At 39.2% G+C, this 22,869-nt stretch overlaps 1 protein-coding gene across 3 annotated transcripts in view; it reads left to right on the top strand.

Annotated features, from left to right (window-relative positions):
- Window positions 1-3,657: 3,657 nt before the first annotated feature.
- The window catches only part of nfic (nuclear factor I/C), a 52,891-nt gene continuing 33,679 nt past the window's right edge, over window positions 3,658-22,869 (top strand). Inside the window, exon 1 of one of the 3 annotated variants that reach the window (XM_063460664.1) lies at window positions 3,658-4,071. In XM_063460664.1, the coding sequence (XP_063316734.1) occupies window positions 3,976-4,071 (96 nt within the window). In that variant the 5' untranslated portion in view covers window positions 3,658-3,975. Of the gene's footprint in view, window positions 4,072-16,009; window positions 16,486-19,056; window positions 19,420-22,869 lie in introns of those variants that run through there. The other 2 variants (XM_063460663.1, XM_063460666.1) reach the window with 2 other exon arrangements.

Raw genomic sequence — 22,869 nt, 5'->3', positions numbered from 1 at the left:
ATAAATCAAATATGTTTAATATATATATCTATTAAATAAAATATATATCAATATGTTTGTTGTTTCTCTAGGCAGACGGCTGCCCCTCCCTGACCCTGGTTATGCTGAAGGTTCTTATAAAGTGTTTACTCACAGGACATCATCAGATTGTTGTTGGGGTGCTATCTGTTTTAATTCAGTGTTCTTATATAAATGTATAAAGCACATTGAGATGAATGGTGCTGTGAATTGGAGCTATATAAATAAAACCAAATTGAATTGTATATCCCAGCTATGCTGATTATATATAAGTATCGTGTTTAATGTGAATCATAAGATTACATTTTGTTGGACAACGATCCTGAATGCAAGAAAGCAGAGCAGATTTTGAAGTCAAGAAAAGAGAGGCTTGTTCTGCTCTGTCATTCAGTAAGTGTGAGGTCTGTTCCGGGGTTTGGGTACTGGACTGTGTGTGTGTGTGTGTGTGTGTGCTTATTCTGACCTGTAATTTACTCCCTTTATGTCCTGTTGTTTTTGTGGACCAACAGTGCTGTGTTTATGCCTGATTTGCTGCATGTTTACACCTCTGAGGGAGGTTAATTGTCTAATTAAGTGAGGGGGTGGGAACCTTAGAGATGATTGATTGAACTAGTAATTACAAGATTGTGTTTTAAATTTATGTGCATGTGTGTGGTGGGAGGTGGGCTGTTTCATACTGCTAAACCCTCAGTAAGTTTTCATCCTCTCTAGTATTTAAAGCAGTATTTAGATATTTAAAGGGAAAAACTACTAAAAAGACCAGGGAAGAACAATAGTACCCTAAATAATAATGCCAGTTTAAGGCAAGCCTAAAACAGCAGTTTGACATTTGGTGGAGGAGTATTGACCTTCTCGTCAGTGGGCTGTGGTTGGCCTGATCTGGAGACCTCAAGCCCTCAGCTGTAAGGCTATAACTCTATGGGCTGACATAGACACTAAGTCAACCGCACTGTCACCACACCCTGAAAAACCACCCGTCCTCTAGACAAGGCAGCTCAGCAAAGGGCAGAGGTAGTACTGTAAATTGGTTAATTTACTTTAAAAGAAAATTGCAAAATCTTTTGAATACCCTGTGAAGGAAGTAGGCAGACAGGCAGGCAGAAATTAAACTTATCAGTAATATTTTCATGTGTTACATAGTTTTTTCTACTATACATGTGTTTGCGTATGTCTATCTATCTATCTATCTATCTATCTATCTATCTATCTATCTATCTATCTATCTATCTATCTATCTATCTATCTATCTATCTATCTATCTATCTATCTATCTATCTATCTATCTATCTATCTATCTATCTATCTATCGAGACTGTGTGTGTGGTTGTAGGTGGGTGGGTGAGTGGCTGTGTACATTTAACCAACCAATTTTACTATTAGTTTTTTCTGCTAAAACTAGTCTGTAGAGTTGTTGCCACTCCCAGGTCTCCAAAATGGTTAGACCCTGTGCTCCTGGGAAGCCAGAAGCATTCGGTTGAGGTACAATACCGAGCAGTTCAGTTTGGCTCATTTATTTTTAATTGACATAACATTAGTTCATCAACAGTCATCTCAAGATCTGGTATAAAGTAAGATAAAGAAAATGCCAATAACTAGACAAACTCTTATGAGGATGAAGTTCCTTTAACAGTAAGAAGACCTGTAAAGGGCTTTTCCACAATTGGTTGGACTTTGTGGACAGATAAAAAAGAAATGACAAATATAGAGACAAACAACTAGCAAGCATGGCAACACAAAAGCACAGGGAGAGCAGATCAAGACTATTAACACCTAAATGCACATAAATTTCTAAAGGGACAAAAATGTATGGGTGGTGAAAAGAGGGGAGTGGAGTAGGAAAACTAATAGTAGGGTTTGAATGAACGCTTCAGAACTGGCCCACATACACTGGCCTTAGTGTGCTGGAATCAAAGCTTCAAAGCCTGAGGGTCTGCTGACTCACCTGGTTACTTGGGTATTGGCCAAAGCTATGTCCATCTGGCTCGATACACACGTCCTCTTTCTTATCAGGGTTGCAGCCTATCCCATCTATGATAGGGCGAGGGATGGGGTACACCCTGTCACCGGGCTAACACAGAAAGGCAGACAACCATTCACACCTATGTTTATTTAGAATCACCAGTTAACCTAACCTCACCAATTACATGTCTTTGGACTGTGGGAGGAAACCAGAGAACCTGGATAGCCTACACAAACACGGGGAGAACATGCAAACTCCACAGCAAGGTGGTGGAGTCGAACTCAGGACCTTTTTGCTGTGAGGCACCAGATTCTTCCCGTGGTCCTGGCGTATAATTTTAACACGTTTTGTCATTCTGACAGAGGAGACACAGAGCAGAACGGGCAGGTGTGAGTTTCCAGCACAACAAACATAACAGAAAACTCACATACTACAAAACAATAGAATCAGAGCAAATTTAGGAGTAATTATATAGTTGTGAATTCCCAAATATTTAGGGTATTAACAATCTCAGCATTAGCAGTATTAGTATCCATTTTTTCTTGAGCTTCTCAGAGTCACGTATCATCTTTTCTTCTCATTTCTTCTAATTTGATTGTGGAATAACTTGAAAGTGGCTCTTCCTAACATAAGAGAGATTTGAAATGATAGGACATTAGAGAATTTCATGTTTCCATGAACCACTGAAGAAGTTACATTTGAGGATCCCTGTACCAGCCCGTGCTGCTGTGGGGGTGTTGGATAAAAAGAGAGCGAGCGAGTGAGAGACAGAGAAAGGTCAGTGCATTTTTTCAAAATGAGCACTGAGTCACAGTGGACATCTCGACCAAAAGGGCTTTTGGCTCATTTTTGTTTTATTTGCACATTAGTGTTTTTTAAAGCAATGTGTGTATGTTTTTGTACATGTATGTGATTAGACAGCTGGCAACAAGCATCTGATGTATGTGTGTACCCGCATGTGTGTCTACTAGTTCTTAATCCGCCTCTTCAAAGTGACAGCCCACTCAGTGGAATAAAGAAAGGGGGTGGCTGGCTTGTCGGTTTGGTTGTTGGCTGCTGTTTTTCCTCCACTTTAAAATTGTCAGAAAGAATGGAGCTTGATTGAACTTTTTGAATGGGACTCTCTGTAGAGATACTGCTGAACTTGGACAGGTGCTGAAAGGACCTGGAAAAACAATACTGGAATATATTCAGTACTTACAAATAACTAATGCCTATTTATTTAGATTTTCCAAAATGAAGAGACTGTCAGGAGCCACATGAGGGAATGATCAGGGGAAGCATAACTGACAAGAGAACAATATCACGTTGAGTTTTGTTTGGAGTTCAAATTTTGAGGTTTTCCTCGAGGCTGTGGGGGACAAAACGTGACAGGTAAGCAGCTCGGCTTTTGTATGAAGAAAGAAATGCAAGAAGCTGACGACTGGAAATGGACCATGGTGGAGTGGGACTTTTGAAATTCTCTGCCTGATAGTTTTTGGATTTAGTGGGAGTCCAGTGGGACAGAGAGGAGAAACGGTGCTGGATCAGGGTTCCTATATAATTCAAGGCTGTTTTTTTGTGCTTTTATAATGTAGGCTTTATTTAAAACTGCACTAAATATAACTAACTTTTTGTTTCTCGGAGGCTTGACTGATTTGTTGAGCAAGGAGAATATATCATACACAAGCAATACAAAGTGTCGACACATGTCAGAGGATTCTTGAATATGTCAAATGTACATTAATCTTTGTTGCACTGGAAACCAAACATCGAAGCCCTTCATTTTAGATACTGGACGGTTTGGGCATTAGTTTGCCACTTGCTTCGTGCTCTGTTCTTCTCAGGAACTTTGTATAAAGACCCAGAGCTGAACTACAACAACACAGGACTGCATCCGAAAAAGGCTGAGAAATACAGATAAAAGCACGGGAAGCGCAGCTCATCGCTTATCATCGAGTCCTCTGTTTTCCTCAAAAGCCATGAACTGATGGTTTGATTGCTCCCTTTCTGTTGTCATGGCAATGTCATCTGCACCAGGAGGATGCAGTGAAGCAGACAGCTCGGTGAAGTGGCAGTTGTGTTATGATGTCAGTGCCAAGACATGGTGGATGGTGAGTACAATAATAATGAGCACTATGGTGCTAATCTTTATTTGTCAGATTTATGACTTTGGTATTTTAATTTTAATTTTAATATAAAATAAAGTTGGAGTTTTTTTCCACAGAAAAAGCAACAACACTAACAGCTTGCAGAGGATTCATTCCTCCTTAAACAAACTTTGGATCTTAATTATGAATTATGAGGGATGAACGTACAGCAGATTGCTGTTCGGCTCTGCCATTCAGTGAGTGTGAGGTCTGCGCTGGAGTTTGGGTGCTGAACTATGTGTGTGTGTGTGAGAAAGAGAGCGAGAGACAGAGGCCTTGTTGTTCTCTAATCCCTTTTCTGTTTCCACATTGTTTATGAGATGAGTCAGAATAAGAGCTCATGTTTTATGATGAATCACGTTATAATCATATGGCATTAAATTTGCATGTCATTCTGTCCTCTTGTTTATATTCAGTCAAATGTGCTGAACACACCATATATTATAAAGAATGACTAAGATCATTTTTGTCCATTATCTCGGTACTTTAATGTTACTTAACGTCACTTATTTGGATAGATTTTTGTAGTTTGAGGCTTTTTTAAAATAATGTTGTGCTTCATGTGCCTTTTGGATTTGTTCAGATTAGATCAGGAATTATTAAAGACATGGCTAGCATTCAGGGTTTCTACACTTTAATACTGCAGGGATGTGGATATTGTATTGTTTTTACTGTGTGACATGACAAAACAAAACAAAAGCATGATAATTGTAGTATTTACTCTGCTTCCAGTGTTTTCTTATACCTCCATCTTATTTGTATTTAAACAACTTACTGGGTGGCAAGTGGTGTGTAGGAGGTCAGCTGGCAGTAATAATCTTTGTAAGAAGGGAAGAAGAGGAGTGGTCGCGGAGCAAGGGCGATAGCATGAGAAGCCTCGAAAACAGACCCAAACAGACATATGAAAACTATTAAAGAGTGTTCTTTCATGTCTGTCACATACTGCAACTTGTATTGTACCAACAGTGTATAAAATAGTAAATGGAAGGAACAGATTTTTAAAAAAAAAAAAAAATTTGTTTATCTTAAGCACATGCCCAGAGATTTGCACATGCATTGAAGGTAACTGTGCTCTAAATGCAGAAATGCAACAAAACATAAATCCCACACAAATATGTATCAATCGCATGGAGAGCAAGGTTCAAACCTGTTCTCGTTCACCTCTAAGCAGTGCTCTTGTCAGTTTATCGTAAGTTAAAGTTGTCCCCGTTTCTTCCTTGAAAGATGCCAGGATTATTTCTGATGGAAATGAAAATCTTCATGTCAGCCAGTTGATTTCTGACTCTCTTATACGTCGGCAAGCCTTTTTTCAGTTTCTTAATATCCTCAATACATGTCACAGTCAGTTTGGGATTTATACTTTTCAAGAAATTGTTTGTAGGATTTGGGGTTTTGTGCAGGATAGTCAAACACAGTTATATCAAAGTGGAATTACAAGAACCCTGCTGAGTTGGACCCAAATGGGCCAACTTCAAATTTGGCTTATGCTGTGTAAAGAGAGACCTAGATACAGTGTGTCCATCAAATATATCATAAATAAGAGAAAACATTACGGCAGTAGTTTTTCAGCTATGCTATGTTAATCTGGATTTTGCTTATTAACAAAATTTATAAGTTTGCTTCTTTCAGGTAAAATGTGAATAGATTAAAATTTTACAGCTAACAGAATCTGTTGCAGTTGCTTTTGAAAAACTGAGAAATCTCAAGGTTGAGAAATTTCTTTTTGCCTATGATGGTCTGCTCCTGGGCTGAATTTGCTGAGCCAATCAGTTCTCGAAAGAACAGACGTTGTTTTAAATGTTCACAGCTTGTAGATAATTGTAAGTTTTATTTAAATAATTTTTCAGTCCATTGTAAATTAATAAGTATCAAAAACCTTTTTCCTAAAGTCTGAAAGAGATTTTTTACACCTTGTCATGACATTAAATGCTTCAATGCAGGCTCAAAGTCAGGGGTTTAAGTATAATAGGTTCCACTTTACACTGTCTAAGAAAATTCACCTAGTATCCTTGATCCTAATTTAATAGAACTGCTGATTCTATAAAATTCTGTTTATAAAAATTACAAACCCAATTCAAAAAAAGTTAAGTGCTCTATAAAAAAAGAGAATGTAATGATTTCCAAATCTCAAAATTTAATGTTTTATTCACAATAAAACATACAAAATAAAAATAAAATATTTCAAATGAGGAACTCTAAAAAGAAAACTCATTTTAAATTTGATGCACAGTGGTGTCTCAAAAAAATTAAGAAGAGTGACAAAAGGCAGAGTTTCTTAGAAGTAAAGACGGGCAGTAAAAAGACTGGATCTGTGGTCCACAACATAGAATTGAGAATTCTTTGAATTCCATAGTATCATTTAGTGAAAGAATTTACTGAAAGAATCTGAGGAAATCTCTGTGCCCATGGGACACTGATGAAAATAATTGTTGGACAAACGTGCTCACAAGGCCCTCGGGCAGCACTGCTATAAGACCAGGTATGATTATGTAATGGAAATCAATGCATGGTCTCAGAAATACTTCCAGAAATCACTGTGTGAACACAGCTCACTGTGCAGGTCAGAGCTCTGTCATGCAAAGAAGAAGTTGAACATGATTCACCACTGAGTGCTGCATCATTCAGTGCTGAAAGGAATACACAACATGTCCTTCAAACAGAAATTATCTTTTTCAGGAAAGGCCTTGCATATTTAGAGACTCGGTCTTCACCAACACAACCAAAAAACAAACCAAAAACCAGAGAAAAATGATTTAAAGATCAAAAATCACAAAGAAAGAACAGCATAGTATCCACAACTTCACCAAAGAGTAAAAATGTGAAATGTGGATTATTAAACACTACGTCTGGCTCTTCTAAGTCCATGTTAGTAAACAATTTAATAGAAGTACTCAACTCTGAAACATACACGTTAAAGCAGATAATCTGTAAGGTGGGGAGGAAATGAAAACTCACTAATTAAGAAGATCTTTATTTAGCCTGGAAAAATAGTTTATTGCTCTATTTTTTTATTTTATTTTTTTAATAAAAAGTAAATTAAGAACAACCCTAGGTTTCTGTTAGCACTGCAGCCAGGCTGACAAAGAGTTATAGCTCTGTTGAGCCAAGCATCCCTTTAACCTTAAATTGTCATGATTTCATAAATTTCTTCAAAAATGCAAAATAAACATTAGAGAAAAAATTACTTATAATCATCTCAAGGACGTATTATTACGTACAGCTACTTTCAGTGCTATTGTTAATTTTTTAGACTGTTTCTCTCTGATTGATTTTTCAGTGTTAACTTCAGTAATTACTTCCTCCAATTCATTAACATGTCTTTTAGACCCCATTCCTACAAGACTGCTCATATGATCAGTCTATTCCTATTACTGGGCTACGTACCACATGCCTATAAGGTGGCAGTGATTAAGCCATTACTTAAAAACCCAGCTGTAGTAGTTGTATGCAGTAGTATGGAAGGCAGAGCATTCAGCTTAAGAGTGAGTTTTTCCTTCCCACTGTTGCTAAAGTGCTTGCTCAGGACTGCTGAGCAACTAGAATCCTAAACCAGATAAGAATGGAAAAACAAGTGCAGCAGCAGGTCTGTTAAGCATCCAGGTGTTTATGGATTGGTGTTAAAATAAGATGTAAATAAGACTTTCACTAAATGTTACACTTTCTCTGTTTAAAATTTGGTATGTTTTTTTCCCCATTGTGAATAAAGTATTGGTGTATAAGATTAGCAAATAGTTGCATTCTGTAAAATTGAATGTATTTGGCAGTTAGACTCCAATGACCCATCGTGGCAGAATGAAATCCCAGCGGTGATAGGATTTAGGACAGGAGCCGCCAGATTCTAGACGCTGGTGGTGGTGAAGATGAAAACTGAGGCTTGGATGGAGCTATGACTGAGGTGACTGTGAGGTGGGGATGGGGAGGAGGTGGGTTGTATGAATGAGTCTGAAAGGGAAAATGACAGAGAGCAAAGAATTATACCATGCAAAGTAAAGGCTGATAGACTCAAAGAAGGCAACTGATTGGACTAGAGTAACAATGACAGTACTAGGATTGACAGCATGGCAAAGTGGTTGAACAGAAGTGGCTGAAGAACTGAAAAGCAACCTAACAGAGGAAAGCAGGCAGATGAGGGATTACAGATCTTTCTTATTGAACTTACACAGAAGCTTTGCAATATTGAAAATAATAACATGGGACGTATCTTTGTTGACTTAAAATGCTTTCTAATTATTGAAAGTTTGAATTCAAATCAGTGATTTTGGAGACTCATGAAAGTCTAACAAATGTCTTGTACTTGTGTAGTTAAACTCACAGTGATCAAATTGAATGGAAGCCATTGGTGCTTAGCACTTAGAACATCCCCTCTTAATCCTCTGAGCTGCTCCCATTTCTGCAGGAAGTCTTTTTGCTTGCCAGAACTAATTTCTTTTCATTCTTTAAAAGAGCATTAGGAACGCACATATCACTCAAATGGTATCTTAAAGCTTGGGTAGAGATAGCGTGTAGTACATGAACAATTTTGATTTTCCATCTATGTTAAAGCAAAATTACAATGTAAATTATACACATTGAAAAATGGATCTCTGGTTATATATATCTTTTATATTACTTCATCAGATTGGTATTGCTAAAACATAGGGAATTAATGTGTGTAAGGTTTAGTTAGAATTTTGCTATCCTTTAAAACTATATTGTTAATTCCAAAAAAACCCCAACCTCATATTGCTGGTTTATTTGCTCATCTTATGTGCTGCATCTCTGTGAACTAGCATGAGTGCATGTGTGTTTATATATGATGCTCACTGATGTACAGATTAACAGAACAGTTAATTGATGATTCTAAATTGGCCATAGGTGTGAATGTGAGTGTGAATGGTTGTGTTAGCCCTGTGATAAACTAGTGACCTGTCCTGGGTGTACCTCGCCTCTCGTAAGCCAAACCCTACTGGCCTAAAAGTCTTTGTTCTCCTTGTGTACCAAGGAAAAATGCATTCAAGGAAAAAAGATTAGGAGTTGTCTTGCAATTGATTAAATCTGTTCAGACAGGAACTTGCATATCGTGGATACTTTGTTCGCAAAGGGTCTTCTAGCAATTGGAACTACATTGAAGAACCAAGTACCAAAGCCATGCTAGCTGAGAGGAGATAAGCAGCTACGAAAAGAGGGTAGGGGAGCATTTCTAATGATTGTCTGGAGGAGGCTTGACCCATCATTCACCAAATAGTTTGACAGCTTGCTCACTGCAAGCAAACTAGCTTATGATCATAAAACATAAGACCATGAGGCCATAAGACAGACTGGACTGTCAGCCAATATCCTTGGGCAACCAAGTTGCCCTCCGATGCATCAATCAGAGTATGAATGCGTGCGAATGCTAGATAGAAAGCACTTGTGTTGGTGTAAGTGTGTAAAAGTGCTTTGAGTGCTCAGATAGAGTAGAAAAGTGCTATACAAGAACCAGCCCATTTAACATTACACTATACCAGTACTGATGGCTTCGACTGTGTCTGGGAAAGCTCCAGAAGATATTTGTAGCAGAAGGCTCATGTCCAGGTTTCTGTGTGACCGAATGCTGAACAAAGAAATGTATGATAGGTGTCATCAGTCATTTCGTTGATGTTGCCATCACAAATGCTCGGATCCAATACAAGTCTGACAGTAAAGTGCTCCACTGACCAGCTAAGAACACCCAATAGTACCAGGACTTCAAAACTTAACCTGGCTGAAGAGCAGTTGGATAGCCCTTTACTAGATGACAGCAGTGAAGAAGAGTATTAGCCACAAGCCAAAACAAGGAACCCACAGTCACAGTCATCTGTACACAGACTAGTAGCCAGACACATGATGGTGGATATCAAAGATGCAGGAACAAGAGCTACAATGACAAGACATACACAAGGTTCAACAAACAGATGAACCAAAAGGAAAAAAACATGCTTCCAGGATCATCACTGGGAAAATATCCAACACACACACACACACACACACACACACACACACACACACACACACACACACACACACACACACACACACACACACTCATCACCCTGTGGAGAATAAGCAGTTATAACTAATAGACGGTTTGATTTACTTTAGTTTACCTTTCATCACTGATAAACAGACATTTTACGATTGTGGGCCTTAAAAAAGAGTGTCATTATAGCTTGCATTTACAAACTCAACTCTAATTTTATTTACTTTTTACATAGTGTCCCAACCTTTTTAGAATACAGTGATTTTCTAATACTAATCTGTGTCAGGTTGCAGATAACTTTGAAGCTGATGGCGAGTCAGCAGACTTTCCAGGCTGCAGTTGCCTTGGTTGACCCTCTAACATATTTACTACTATGCCACATGTATTCTTCACTCTCTTTAGTAGTCTCATTATCTCACATCCTGCCCACTTCATCCCAGCAGGTCCAAGGATTTCATGTCAATACCTAATGACAGTCAGGGTGCCATTGCCTAGCCCAGAGCTTCCCAAAGTGTGGGGCCCGCCCCTAGGGAAGGCGCAGAGCCATTGCAGGGGGGGGCGCAGTATGAAAAGGGGGGGGGGGGGGGGGGGGGACACTTGGACGCTGCTAGCATAATTGACAGGTTTTTGACGGGGCTCCCACACAAACGCAAGGCAGGAGATGAAGCATCGCTGAATATGTTTCCAAACCAACTTCATTCTAAGCCAAAGACTGCAGAATTGGTTTTCCCTGCGTCGGGAGCACGCGCTGGGCTGTTCAAATCACGGGCAAACAGTATCCCACATTCTTGATTTTTAGTTCACAAACACTCGTTGTAATAACTAACTACTCCTGACATTTTGGAGATGTTTCTTCTTTATACAGTAAAGTTACAGTGGGATACAAATAATATCAGGCCGTTCCTACCACGATTTGTTCCCTCAGTTCAAATCACAGACAAACAGTATCCCACAGTTGTTTATGTTTTTGAACCCATTTTGCACAGAGAGGCATTTTTTGAAAAATGTATTGATAGCAATGTTGAATATTATTACACAGGAAAAAAACAACTACACGTAAAATAATTACACCGTGATGCCTCTGCCTTTCTAAATAGAGGGACAGTAACTACATGTGTATATGTAAGCGTGTAAAAACTGCAGATAGTCAGATTAACAGTAACAGTATTTTGTCTCTATCTGCCATTCTGCAATTCATCTCATGTAAACAATAACATGGCGCACTGCGTGACGTGAAAAAGGCCACATACCTTTGACGTTGCGTGACGAACTCCGTATTCCTCGTCCACACGTAAACGCAAAAAAGGAGTTTTAAGAAATCGCAGTTTTCGGTGATTCAGAACGCCGTTTACGTGTGGACGAAAGGCCCAAATGCATAGAAACAGCTGCGTTTTCAAAAATACATGTGCAGGTGTGCACGTAGCGTAAAAGACTTAGTAGTGTATTTTATTACTACCTGTAATTTATTGAAGATCACTTGTATTTGCTTAATTGTTTACTAAATGTTTGAGGTGTGAAATAAACCGCAATGGAGTTTGAAAACAAAATATGGGTGTGTGTGGTTGGAGGGTGTGTTTTTGGGGATATTTCCTCCCCAGACCGTCACTGACCCATCACCAAATCGCTCATACTGAACGATGTTACAGGCAACATAACATTCTCCACAGCTACTCTATAGCCCTTTCATGTCTGTCACATGTATGCCTATGTCCCAGAATATCCTCCATGCTCTTGAGACTGTGCTGAAAGACACAGCAAACCTTCTGTCAATGATACATACTGCCAACCTAGAAGAGTTGGACAGCCAGTGCAACTTCTGTAGGGTCCTGGTATCATCCTACCAGTGGTGACAACGACCTTTAACCCCAAACCACCACTATCAACCAAGCTTGTTTGCTTAAAAGTTGATCTCTAACAACACTTGTCTTCTCATTGTTGCGGTTTGTATTTTGAGGGAGTCATCCAGGATTTCTACATGTTTATAGCTTACCTGACATTTACAGAAAAAAAGTGCTGATAGTAGCTGTCCAGTATGCTGGACAGAGGTTCTGGGCATTGAAAGTCCAGCTGAGCAGTCTTAAAGCAGATAATGAATTCCCCAACATCTGTCCCCTGGATGCTAAGAGAGGCATTAGATAGCCTTCCTAAACACAGCTCCAGAAGGTTAGATGGAGAGTGTGCCCACTAAAAAGCACAGCTGCTTTGATTTACAGTGAAAAGGTAAACACTGCCCTCTAGCAGCAACACAAACACACAAAAAAGATAGGGGGGAAATGTAATGATAATTCACATGACTTTGAAGACAGCAGTTAACAATTTCAGCATGTTTCAGCAAGTCCGGTTAACGTGTCTGAAATCAGTCGCCGCTTTGGGGTGAAAGTGGCCATGGCATATATTGCTTTCTGTTAGCAATCCCAGAGTGCAATATATAACATTTCAGAAATGTAAAAATGACGACTGCTACTTGAATAAGTCATCTGTCATGGAACTGTAGGTGGTCAAATTTCAGAGGACTTCTATCCATGATGAAAACTTTGACTTTAAGCTTTTCATACATTAGTCATGGGATAGAATAATATCAATCAATACAAGGTGGGGGGAATAAAAGATGTACAGCAAGAAAAGATACTGGGCATCAAGTGTGATAGTGGGCAGACAATTAAAACAAGTCCAATCATACCCATTTGCAATCCTGTGCCTGCTCACTCTGCAGTCATGCAGATCCAGCCTGGGGCCAAAACATCTAATTTTGTCTGCTGACTCCATGAAATTATAAACTGCTAGGGATCATGGAAAGATTACCTTTCCTCTCTGCTTTGTGTTACTACTATTCATATTTCAGCACTATGACCAACTTTTAAGTAAAGGTCTTTAAGTAAAAAGACCTTCAGGCAGTGAGTTTATGCATCTGTGTGAGTGAACATGTATGCCTCCAGCAGGGGGCACTATGCAGATTGGAGTAAGCTGAGTCAGCAACTACTCTTTTTTTTTTCTTTCTAGGACACACTCAAGTATAATGATACCCGTTTGGTCCAATAGTCTGTTATGTGGGAAGATCAGTTATTTAAACACAAAGCAGATCCTAACGTGGATGCTGTTTGAAGCTTACAGAGTCTCTACTGACAACTGAAGACAATTCTAAAAGGAATTTGTCCTCAAGTTTTGGTGCATATCAATCATAATTTCCTTGGAGATTAATAAAGTATTCTGTTTCTTATTCTGAATAATAATGCAAAAAACATGAAAAATAGGAAAGTGAGAGCAACCATTGTCAAAGAACATATTAGAAAAGATATATAGTAAAGCTACAGGAGAAAAAGAATATAAAATCTGCAAAGAATATTTTAAATATGCTTTAAATTATGTAGTTTAACAGTTTGTAAAGTGATGATGAAAATAAGAACCATGAAATATGCATAAGATGTGCAAAGACAACACTTCACAAAAATCTGTGTTATTGTGATGTACTAAAATGTATGGATAGATTTTAGCAGTACAGGGTATTAGGAGTATAGGAGTATAAGCTGCTATAGATCGGCATAATAATTCATAGTGTTGCAGTTTTACAGTTTACAAAGTGTTGTCTCACCATGTGTTACCATAGATGAGACTCAGTAGAATCAAAGAGGATCAAAATGCATGTATCCATTATAGACAGCTGCACTGACTAGAACTCTGAGTCCTATACATAAGCAGTCTGTGTGGGCTGTGTTTCCTTCTTGTAATGTACACAACAATCTGTAGTGGCCATTAGAGTAGCCAGTAATTACTGGCCATATACAACATGTAATAAAAAAGTATATATCTACAAGTCTGCACGGTTTAAAATCTTATGACATTTTAACCTTCATTTCTCAGCCTTACTCTAACCCTTGTATGCATTTGCAGTGTGGGAGAAAACCAGAGAACACACGTAGGCATGGGGAGAACATACAAACGCCACACAGAAAGGCCTCAGTCAGCCAAAGGATTCAAATCCAACACACTGGCTTCTTCAAAAAGTCTTGCCCTGCTGTTGCTTCAAATGATTGCTTGGGATTATCTTTAGTTGCCACTATCTGAGCTCACCTTGTGTCATATGGTTTGGAGATGGAACTAATGCTGTTTCACTCTCTCTGAGTGATGGGTTTTATGGTGTTCATTTGTGCTGGGTTATTCTGATGGCTACGTTTCGCATCTGACACTGGCTCATTGTATTTAACTTCTGTTCATACCTAAACTTGTTAGTTGCATTTTGTTTTAACAGCTGATTTGCCTCACTTCACTTTCTCTCCATTTCCTTTCTTTCTTTTCTTTACTGATAACACAGTTTGCTTCCCTGACGAAAGACACAAGTCGCATTGTCAGTCACCTAGATAAAATATATTAGTTGTGTTGTAAAAGGTCAGCCTAAACAGTTTTCTCTCATTTGTAAGGGGCAAAAATATTATCAGAGAGCCAGTCACCTAGCCAATTTGTGTTGGGCAATTTATTTATGATACCACTTACTCAAATAAAAAACTACAAACCAAAAACCAACTTTTCATTGCAAGCTTCCAAGGTCACCTCCCAGCCCACATTTTGTGCTTAGAGGTAGCTTCATAAAGATAGAATCTTTAGAAATCCAAGTTTTAAGGGTTACATTGTAACAGGGAACCTGGAAGAAGAACCCGAATGCTGACGAAACAGGCAAACCACATGATGTGGCATGATGTGCATGACACATTTCTAATTTTCCTGACCATTTAGAGCACCTTACACAAGAAGCCAGACTAATTGGTAACAAATTAACCTAACATGCATTCCTTTGGACTGTGGGAGGAAACCAGAGGAAACTGGATAAAACCCATGCAGACACAGGAAGAGCCTAAGAGGGCTAGGATCCACAACCATTCTGCAAACCAGCAAAATGTCTCTTTAAAGGCAGTTATATGCCTCTAAGTTTATTTATGTAAATTCATGTTTCCATCACATAACACATATTTGCATAATTATTAAAACATGTATAAAAAACATTAATTCATGTGTGCAACAAATGTGTTGTAAACTTGAGAAATGTGCATGTTAGTGGAAGTTTAGTATTAGTGCATTCTATAATAAAGTGCATTCATGACTGAATGAATGAACTGAAATCATTATGCATTCTTTTCAAAAAAAGAATGCATAATGAAAGATGCTTTGAATTAATAACAAAGATAAAAGAAATACTTTATTCATCCCACTTTGGGAAATGCTTTGGTTTTGCTGTTAGTGGTTATTCAGTTCACACAGACTGCTTAATGTGAAGTCATAGACTGATTATTAATGACTGGTCCGTATTGTTGATCATCCAGAAAGGCACACTGTCAGGACCCAGATGGGAAATCCGACATCTGGTGACCAGCAGCAGATCTATCAGTACTTTGATGCTTTCTATATGTATATATCCTCAGTCTACATAAAGATTCCACAAAGTAACAAGCTACTATGTGCATTATTACTAATTTATTATTTTTAGTGACTGCTAAACAAAGGCAAACATTAACAGGAATAAAATACGGCACGTTGTACCAAAAGATTCAGATTTCTTTTGCGTTTTTTAGTACCAGCAATAGATTGACTGAATCCATAGAGGTCAAAACATAAGATACCATGCTACAGACATGAGAGCCTTGTCTGATCACAGTTAAATCTTCGCATGCTTACATTGTTACCACTGTTTATGTAGTTTAATTGGAACTGCAGAACAGCAGCAACAGCAGATGGATTCATTAATTGTTCAGCTTTTAATCTAATAATAGAATCACAGCTCTGGTCTCAAAAGCACTGCATTTCACTTTATGGAGTGTGTCCCAAGGGAAAAAAAGACAAATGAAGCTCAAAACTTGGCAGAAAGTGAATATTTAGACTTTATAAAGCAAAGGATTTCTGACTACTGTAGATGAAGGCTCACCCTTAATTCTCTCTAAGGACTGAATCTGCTCATCTACGATCTTAGAAAAAGGGTGAAGAGACATGAAGACAAAGCAGTCAAACAAAGTGAGAAAGGAAAAAGTGAAAAAACTAAAGGAAGGAATAAAACGGTTCACAGTATCAGGAAGAAGAGCTAATATGAGGAAGACAGAAGCGAGGAGAACGCTGAACAGAAGAGAGGTGGAAGGTTAATGTAACACTGTTCTGTTCTGCCGCAGCCTTCCAGGCGGTGTGTGTGTATATGTATGTGTGCGTGCGCGCGCGCGCGCGCGCGTGTGGTGGGGGGGTTATTGCCGTGGAGCCCGAAGCTTGACGCGGGACGTTTCTGGTCTCGAGCACCGCGGTTATACTCCAGCTGGCACGCGCACAATGGTAGAAATGAATATGGAATGGTAACGAACGACAGCGCGAGATGGGCAGGCACTGATATCAGCTTTAACTTTCCCCGGTGGCGGCTCAGCTTCGACATGGTAGGACAAAACCTGTTCCGGTACAACAATGTAGCAGTGTGTCCCTTCCCACTGGTGTGCTGTTTCGTGTTTTCCGAAAAAGACGCAATGCGAGGAGTTGACTGAGTAACGCAGGCTACGCAGCTGAAAGTGGAGCAGAAAGCGGTGCGATAGTTCCGTCCTAATGTCAGCAAGCCTGCGTCTATATTTCTCATTTTTTCTTTTAGTTTGTTTCAGCATTTGAACACGGTCCGATCCCTGGCGTTTTCCTGGAGAGATTCTGCCCGCTAAATCACATTCAAAATATGGCAAAATGAATTGTCCTGCGCATGACAACAAATTTACACGCAGTCAAAACATAAGTGGGAACAAGGTTGAACTGTCAGGGCCCATCCTTAAATTCGGCACACATATGATACACGTTAAAGCCCACCCTTCAATAAAATCTTAACTTTGCCTGTCGGGTTGCCCTTTTATCCAGCTGACGTTTTCCATCAAACGCTGAGTGCAAGGCGGAAGCCAGCAGCAATTACGATTATGAAAGTGGACATTTCGTTGCCGTAAAGCTCTTTCTGAGTATTTTATGCGCACCGAATTTGCCAAAAATGTATTTAGACACGAAATGATTTCATGTTACACACGGAATGTTAGTTAGGCCAGCGATAAAACAAAAACTATTTTAACTGTTGTAATTTTGAATGAAGTTTTGAACGTGGCGTATTAGCGTTACACAGGCTTCTTCCCACAGGCTATGGGTTCCGGGCCCTGACTTCGACCGATTAAGCGGAAAATATGCTCTGCTGTGTGCGTATCAAGTGTGGAGTAGGGGGTGAAAGTTGTTGAGCTAGGGGCTTTGTTGAAGCGCGTGCAGCAGCAGGCCCTCCGCCACCGCTCCGCTCGTCACGCGGGACGGTGGAAGGCCAAGTTGAAGTTCAGCTCAAGCCTCCTCCTCCTCCGCCTCCTCCTCTCGGTCTGTGGATGTGTGGATGTTTCTGGGCATTTGTGTTAGTCAGCAGAAAATGGCCGCAGTTAGAGCCAGCGGGCTGAGTTAGAATGACAGGCCGACAGAGGGCCTCCTGCCCCGGCTTACAGCCCAGTCAGAGAGCTGCCTGAAAGAGGGAGGGAAAAATGCAGTTAGTGGAGGCAGTCCTCTTGAACCACATCAGTTGGAAACACTCAAAGAGTCATGTTCAACTTGCAAGGTGAGCAAACATCCGAGAATCCGCTCAAGAGTAGAAAAGAGTCAGATGCTGCCCCTCATCAGTCCCTCTAAATGCGGTACATGACCCAGAGGAATGTCTGCCTGAGGAAAAGCGTTAGCCTATTCAACCGACTGAGATGGCATGCCCCTGCTCACACAGTACACGACTCTTGTGTCTTGGGACTTTATGTGAAGGTATTCACATCTTGTAAATCCAGTGCTGAAAACGACTACTGTAAACTGTGTACCACTCTAAACGACTAAAACCAATCATTATGAGCTAACTATATTTAAATATCAAAAGTAAGGATTCTGAGTAGAAAAGGAAGCACATGCGTGTTATACAAATATATCATGAAAGTACAAATGTATGATTATAGGCTATAAGTGGAACTTATTGTTGGTTGAATGTGTTTCAACCAACAGATATTTTATAAATGTATATAAAAGCATTTGTAAATACCCTGACTTATAATTATGACTATCAATATAATTCAATATAAAGTACTTAGTAATTGCAGGAAATATGGGATACAGTTTAATTGTAGGCACAACAATGCTATCACATGACATTCTCTTGCATGCCAGCTCTGCCATCATTATTGTGTCTCAGTGTGGAAAAATGGACAATAACATTGTAATGTGCTTTGTTTAACCACTAAGGTTAAAAGGTGCTATGTACCAATGCAACATTTAAAGCAGAATGGAACAGAAATAGGTTTATCTACCCTGAGAGTACTCAGTCTTGCTGCCACAGTTTGGAAAGTTTGGTCAACCGTCACCTTAGAGGGTCGAGTGAAGCCAAACAAACTTATTCTGAGTAATCACTTTTACTGTGATTAAATATTTCCAAGTGTCCACAGGACAGGATGACTCACATGGTTTGAGAAGCAGGAAAATACTGTGAAACACATGCTGTGCCTGTTGACGATATTGCTGAACACCTATTAAGGTGATGGGGTACGTTGTAGAAGGTTCTGGGTGCACATGGTTGGATTACTAACACATTAATAGGACACTTATCGGTGTTGGTGTCTCTAATTGACCATTTGCCTGTATATCGCGGAACCATTGTGCCGATTTGTGTATGAGATATCCAATTATAATATAAACCTTGGTCAGGTTTTTAATGCTTCGTCATTTCGCTAGAATGCAGTCGGTCAGGACTTTGAACACCTAGTTTGAATTCATGATTTTTAAGACTGCAGGACGGAGGTGCAGCTGTTATTGAGATAAAGTGCTGTGCGCGTTATAGGGCAGCTGGGCAGTGAGAGCGCAGCTGCAGCTTTAAGCTCATAGTTTGGGATGGGCTGAATTCATAACGTCATTTCAGCTCTCTGTCTTTTATTCTTCGCCCCCTCATCTCCTTCCCTCTCTAAATGACACAACTCCCATGTTCCGTTAAACCTCTGGCCATATTTTCCGAACAACTTTCTTTTTTTCCCCCCGCGGGACATTTTTCCGGGGCCGAAACTTTTCTGGCGTGTGATCGTTTCTGGAGTTGACACAGCAGTCGTTCGCTCTCATATGTGGATTCTTTGAAAAAGCCCATTTTAACAGCCCAGGAAATGCAGCGTTTTCTCCCGCCCAGAGGGATCGCTGCTTAACTGAATCCCGACATGGAAGAACATACAGATATCTCCAAAAACAAATAAGTACGCTATGAGGATTTAAATGTTTATGTTAACGCGCAGCCTGCTGTGATTCTGCTCCATCTCGTCAAAATGATGTTTTCGTCCCTCTCGCTGTCTCAGGTAAAGCGACACCACAGTTGTTACACTTCAGCTGTTAAAGGAAAGCTTTCCCACTTTAAAAGGAGGCTTTAGTCTAGACAGCCTTTGTTGATTTGACAGTCCTGGTTATATGTGACCTAACACTGTTTGGTGACTGACATCTTCAGTCAAACAGTGTCGCAATATAAATTCGGGTTTGATCAAAAGCAGGCACATATGTGAAGGCTGAAACAAATCCTGCAGACTGCAGCAAACCTGCTGATCAGGGGCTGGAATTAACATGGGTTTTGTAGCTGGAATGCATTGAAGTTACTGGTTAACAGACTTCAGTTTCTCTACAGTAACTTTTTGAGATTTGTCTGCCTTCATATACTTGTGTGTGCATCTGCAAGTGTGTATCTGTGCTCAAGCGTTTTCCCAGTATCTGTGGACGAGAGTAGTTTACATATCAGTGGTATCATTTCTGGAAAAAAAAACTTTTTTAACAACAAAGTTTAAAAATTGCATTTTAATTGCTGCTTCCTGATTCTTAGTGTTTTCCATATTTTTCACACTTGCATCTTCCAGATTATCAAAGATAACTTGAGTAAATACACAATGCATTTTTTAAATAAGGATTTCATTTATTAAGCAAACAGAGTTATCCTAACCTATCTGGGTTTGTGTGAAAGACTAATTGTGTCCTAAATCTAATAACTGGTTGTGGCACCTTTGGCAGCAATAAGTGCAAAGATTTTTCAGTATGAACGTCCTGTTTAAACTCCCAAAGCATCACAATCAGGTTTGATTGTGGACTTTAACTAGACAACTTCAAAACCTTCATTTTTTCATCTTTTTTGAGCTATTCACAGGTGGGCTTGTTGATGTGTTTTGGCTTATTCTCCTGCTGCATAACCCAAATGCAGTTGAGCTTCAGCGCACAAACCTGCACCATGTCTGACCACGGTATGTTGTTTTTGTGAAATGCCGTGTTAGTTTTATGACAGATGTAATAGGAATCAAACTTTCCCTGAAGTTCAGCATTTGTCCCATCAGTCCACAGAACATTTTCCCAAACGTCTTGGAGATCAGCAGGATGTTTTTCGTGTTTTTTTTCTTCATGTTTTAAGCTTTAGAAATGGCTTTGCAACTCTTTCTAGACTATTAGATGTCAGTGACTTCGTTTCCCATCTGTTTATTTAGACTGTGGCATGATGTGTTGCTTTTTGAGCTCTTTTAGCCTACTACACTTTTTCAGAAAGGTTCTATTTAAGTGACTTATTGATTCAGCAGGTCTGGAAGAATCAGCCCTGAGTGTGGTTAGTGAAATTGAACTTAGCTTTCCAAATAAAAAAAAATAAAATTAAAAGATTAATCACAGATAACCTCAGTTAAGATCAGGTTTTGTGATAAGAAACTTAAGTAAGAAATAGACTTGACAAAAATGGCATGGAAGAGTTTCAAGGGGAAATACACTGCTGACCAAAAAGAGCACAAAGACTCATCTTACATTTGCCAAAAACCTTGATGATCCCCAAGACCTTTGGAAAACTATTTGGCATAAAACTAACAGCCTTTCATAAAAAGAACCTCATATCAGCAGAAGCCTGTTGGTATAGTGATGGTAGTATGATGGTCTTCGGTTGCTTTGCTGCTTGCTGCAGTTGATGAAACCGCAAATTCTGCTCTCTACCAGAAATCCATGAAGGAAAATGTCTGGCCAGTAGTTCAAGCCTTAAAACTCAGGCTAGTTCACTTCTGAATGCTGCCACAACCACTTACTAGGTTTAGGGGGCAATTACTTTTTTGTATAGCATAGGTTTGGATAACTTTTTTGTTTAATAAATGAAAATTTTTATTTACTCAGGTTATCTTTGTCTAATATTCAAATTTGTTTGATGATGTGAAATATGTGACTGTGACAAATATGCAAAAACAAAAGGAATCAGGAAGGATTGTGATACTTTTTACATAGCATCTTTCTAGTTTTAGTGACCAGTCAATGCACTCTACAAACGCAGGAGGTGTGTTTAACTCTTCAAAAATTCTATATTTCCATAAAACTGCGCTGTCTAATGCTGCCTGCTATGTGTGGAAATCAGACAGAGATTCAGTTTTATTTTATTTACATAGCACTAAAAACAGCAGCTGTCGCATCAAGGTACTTAATATTGCCAGGTAAAGATCCTACAAAAATACAGAGAAAACACCAACAATAAAACAACCCCCTATGAACAAGCACTTAGTGAAAGTGGGAAGGAAAATCTCCCTTAAGAGTAAGAAACTCCTGCCAGAACCCTGCTCAGGGAAGAGCAGCCAACTGCCATGACCGGTTGGAAGGGAAGGGGAAGAAGACAGAACAAAAGATATAGTGTGGAAGAGATCCAGAGATTAATAATAACTAATGATTAAATACAAAGTGGCTTAAAAATGAATAGTGAGTGTCAAAAGAAGAAGAAACACTCAGTGCATCATGGCAACACACCCAGCAGCGGAGGATCCCTAACTATATGCTTTCACAAAAAGAAACGTTTTAAGCCTAATCTTACAAGTAGAGAGGTTGTCTGAGGGGCCTCGAAGCTGAAGGCTCTGCCTCCCATTCTACTTTTAAATACTCTAGGAACCACAAGTAAGCCTGCAGTCTGAGAGTGAAGTGCTCTCATGGGGTGATATGGTACTATGAGGTCTTTAAGATGAGATATGATCTAATTATTCAAGACCTTGTATATGAGGAGAATGATTTTAAATTTAATTTTAGATTTAACAGTAAAACTATGGAACGATGCAACTATTGGAGAAATATGAAGAAGTACAGAACTTTTCCCGCAGCATTTTGGATCAACTGAGGGCTTTTCAGGTGTTGTTATGACAGCCTTATAATAACGAATTCCAATAATCCACCCTAGGTAAGCATGTTTTTCAGTTTTATTGATAGTTTTAAGAATTTTTGAGATGAAAGGAAGGTTGGAGACTGGCCTAGAGTTTGCCAAGACAGCTGGGTTAAGTGATGGATTAAGTTTGTATAATTATATATATATATATATATATATATAATTAAACTCATAATATGAATTCATTTTTATTTCTTGCAAGCAGCCAACATTAAGTTAAATTATTACAATACACACACACACACACACACACACACACACACACACACACACACACACACACACTGTATATTGAGTCAGGAAATCATTTCACAGTAAACTTGTAAACAGCTCTCTAAGACAGTTTTTTGATGTTTTGTTAATTATATAGAGAGATGGGGAGTGGATTTAATTTGATGTCTGTCTGACATCTACTGATAAAGCTGTGGCTGCTGTTTTGAATTAGGAACATTCAAAAAAGTACTCAAACCCATGCTAACTGTATCCTGACACATGCTGCACCTCCTCAGAGAATGATGCTGTATTTCATAGCATGAACACAGAGGAACTTTAAACGCAATTGCTTAACACCAGCTTCATCATAAGCTGTTCAGTAGGGCTT

This window comes from Pelmatolapia mariae, linkage group LG17 (assembly GCF_036321145.2).
Source record: "Pelmatolapia mariae isolate MD_Pm_ZW linkage group LG17, Pm_UMD_F_2, whole genome shotgun sequence".
Classification (NCBI taxonomy): Eukaryota; Metazoa; Chordata; class Actinopteri; order Cichliformes; family Cichlidae; genus Pelmatolapia; species Pelmatolapia mariae.
Note: the sequence above shows the minus strand (reverse complement) of the source record. Positions and strands in the feature narration are given on the sequence as shown.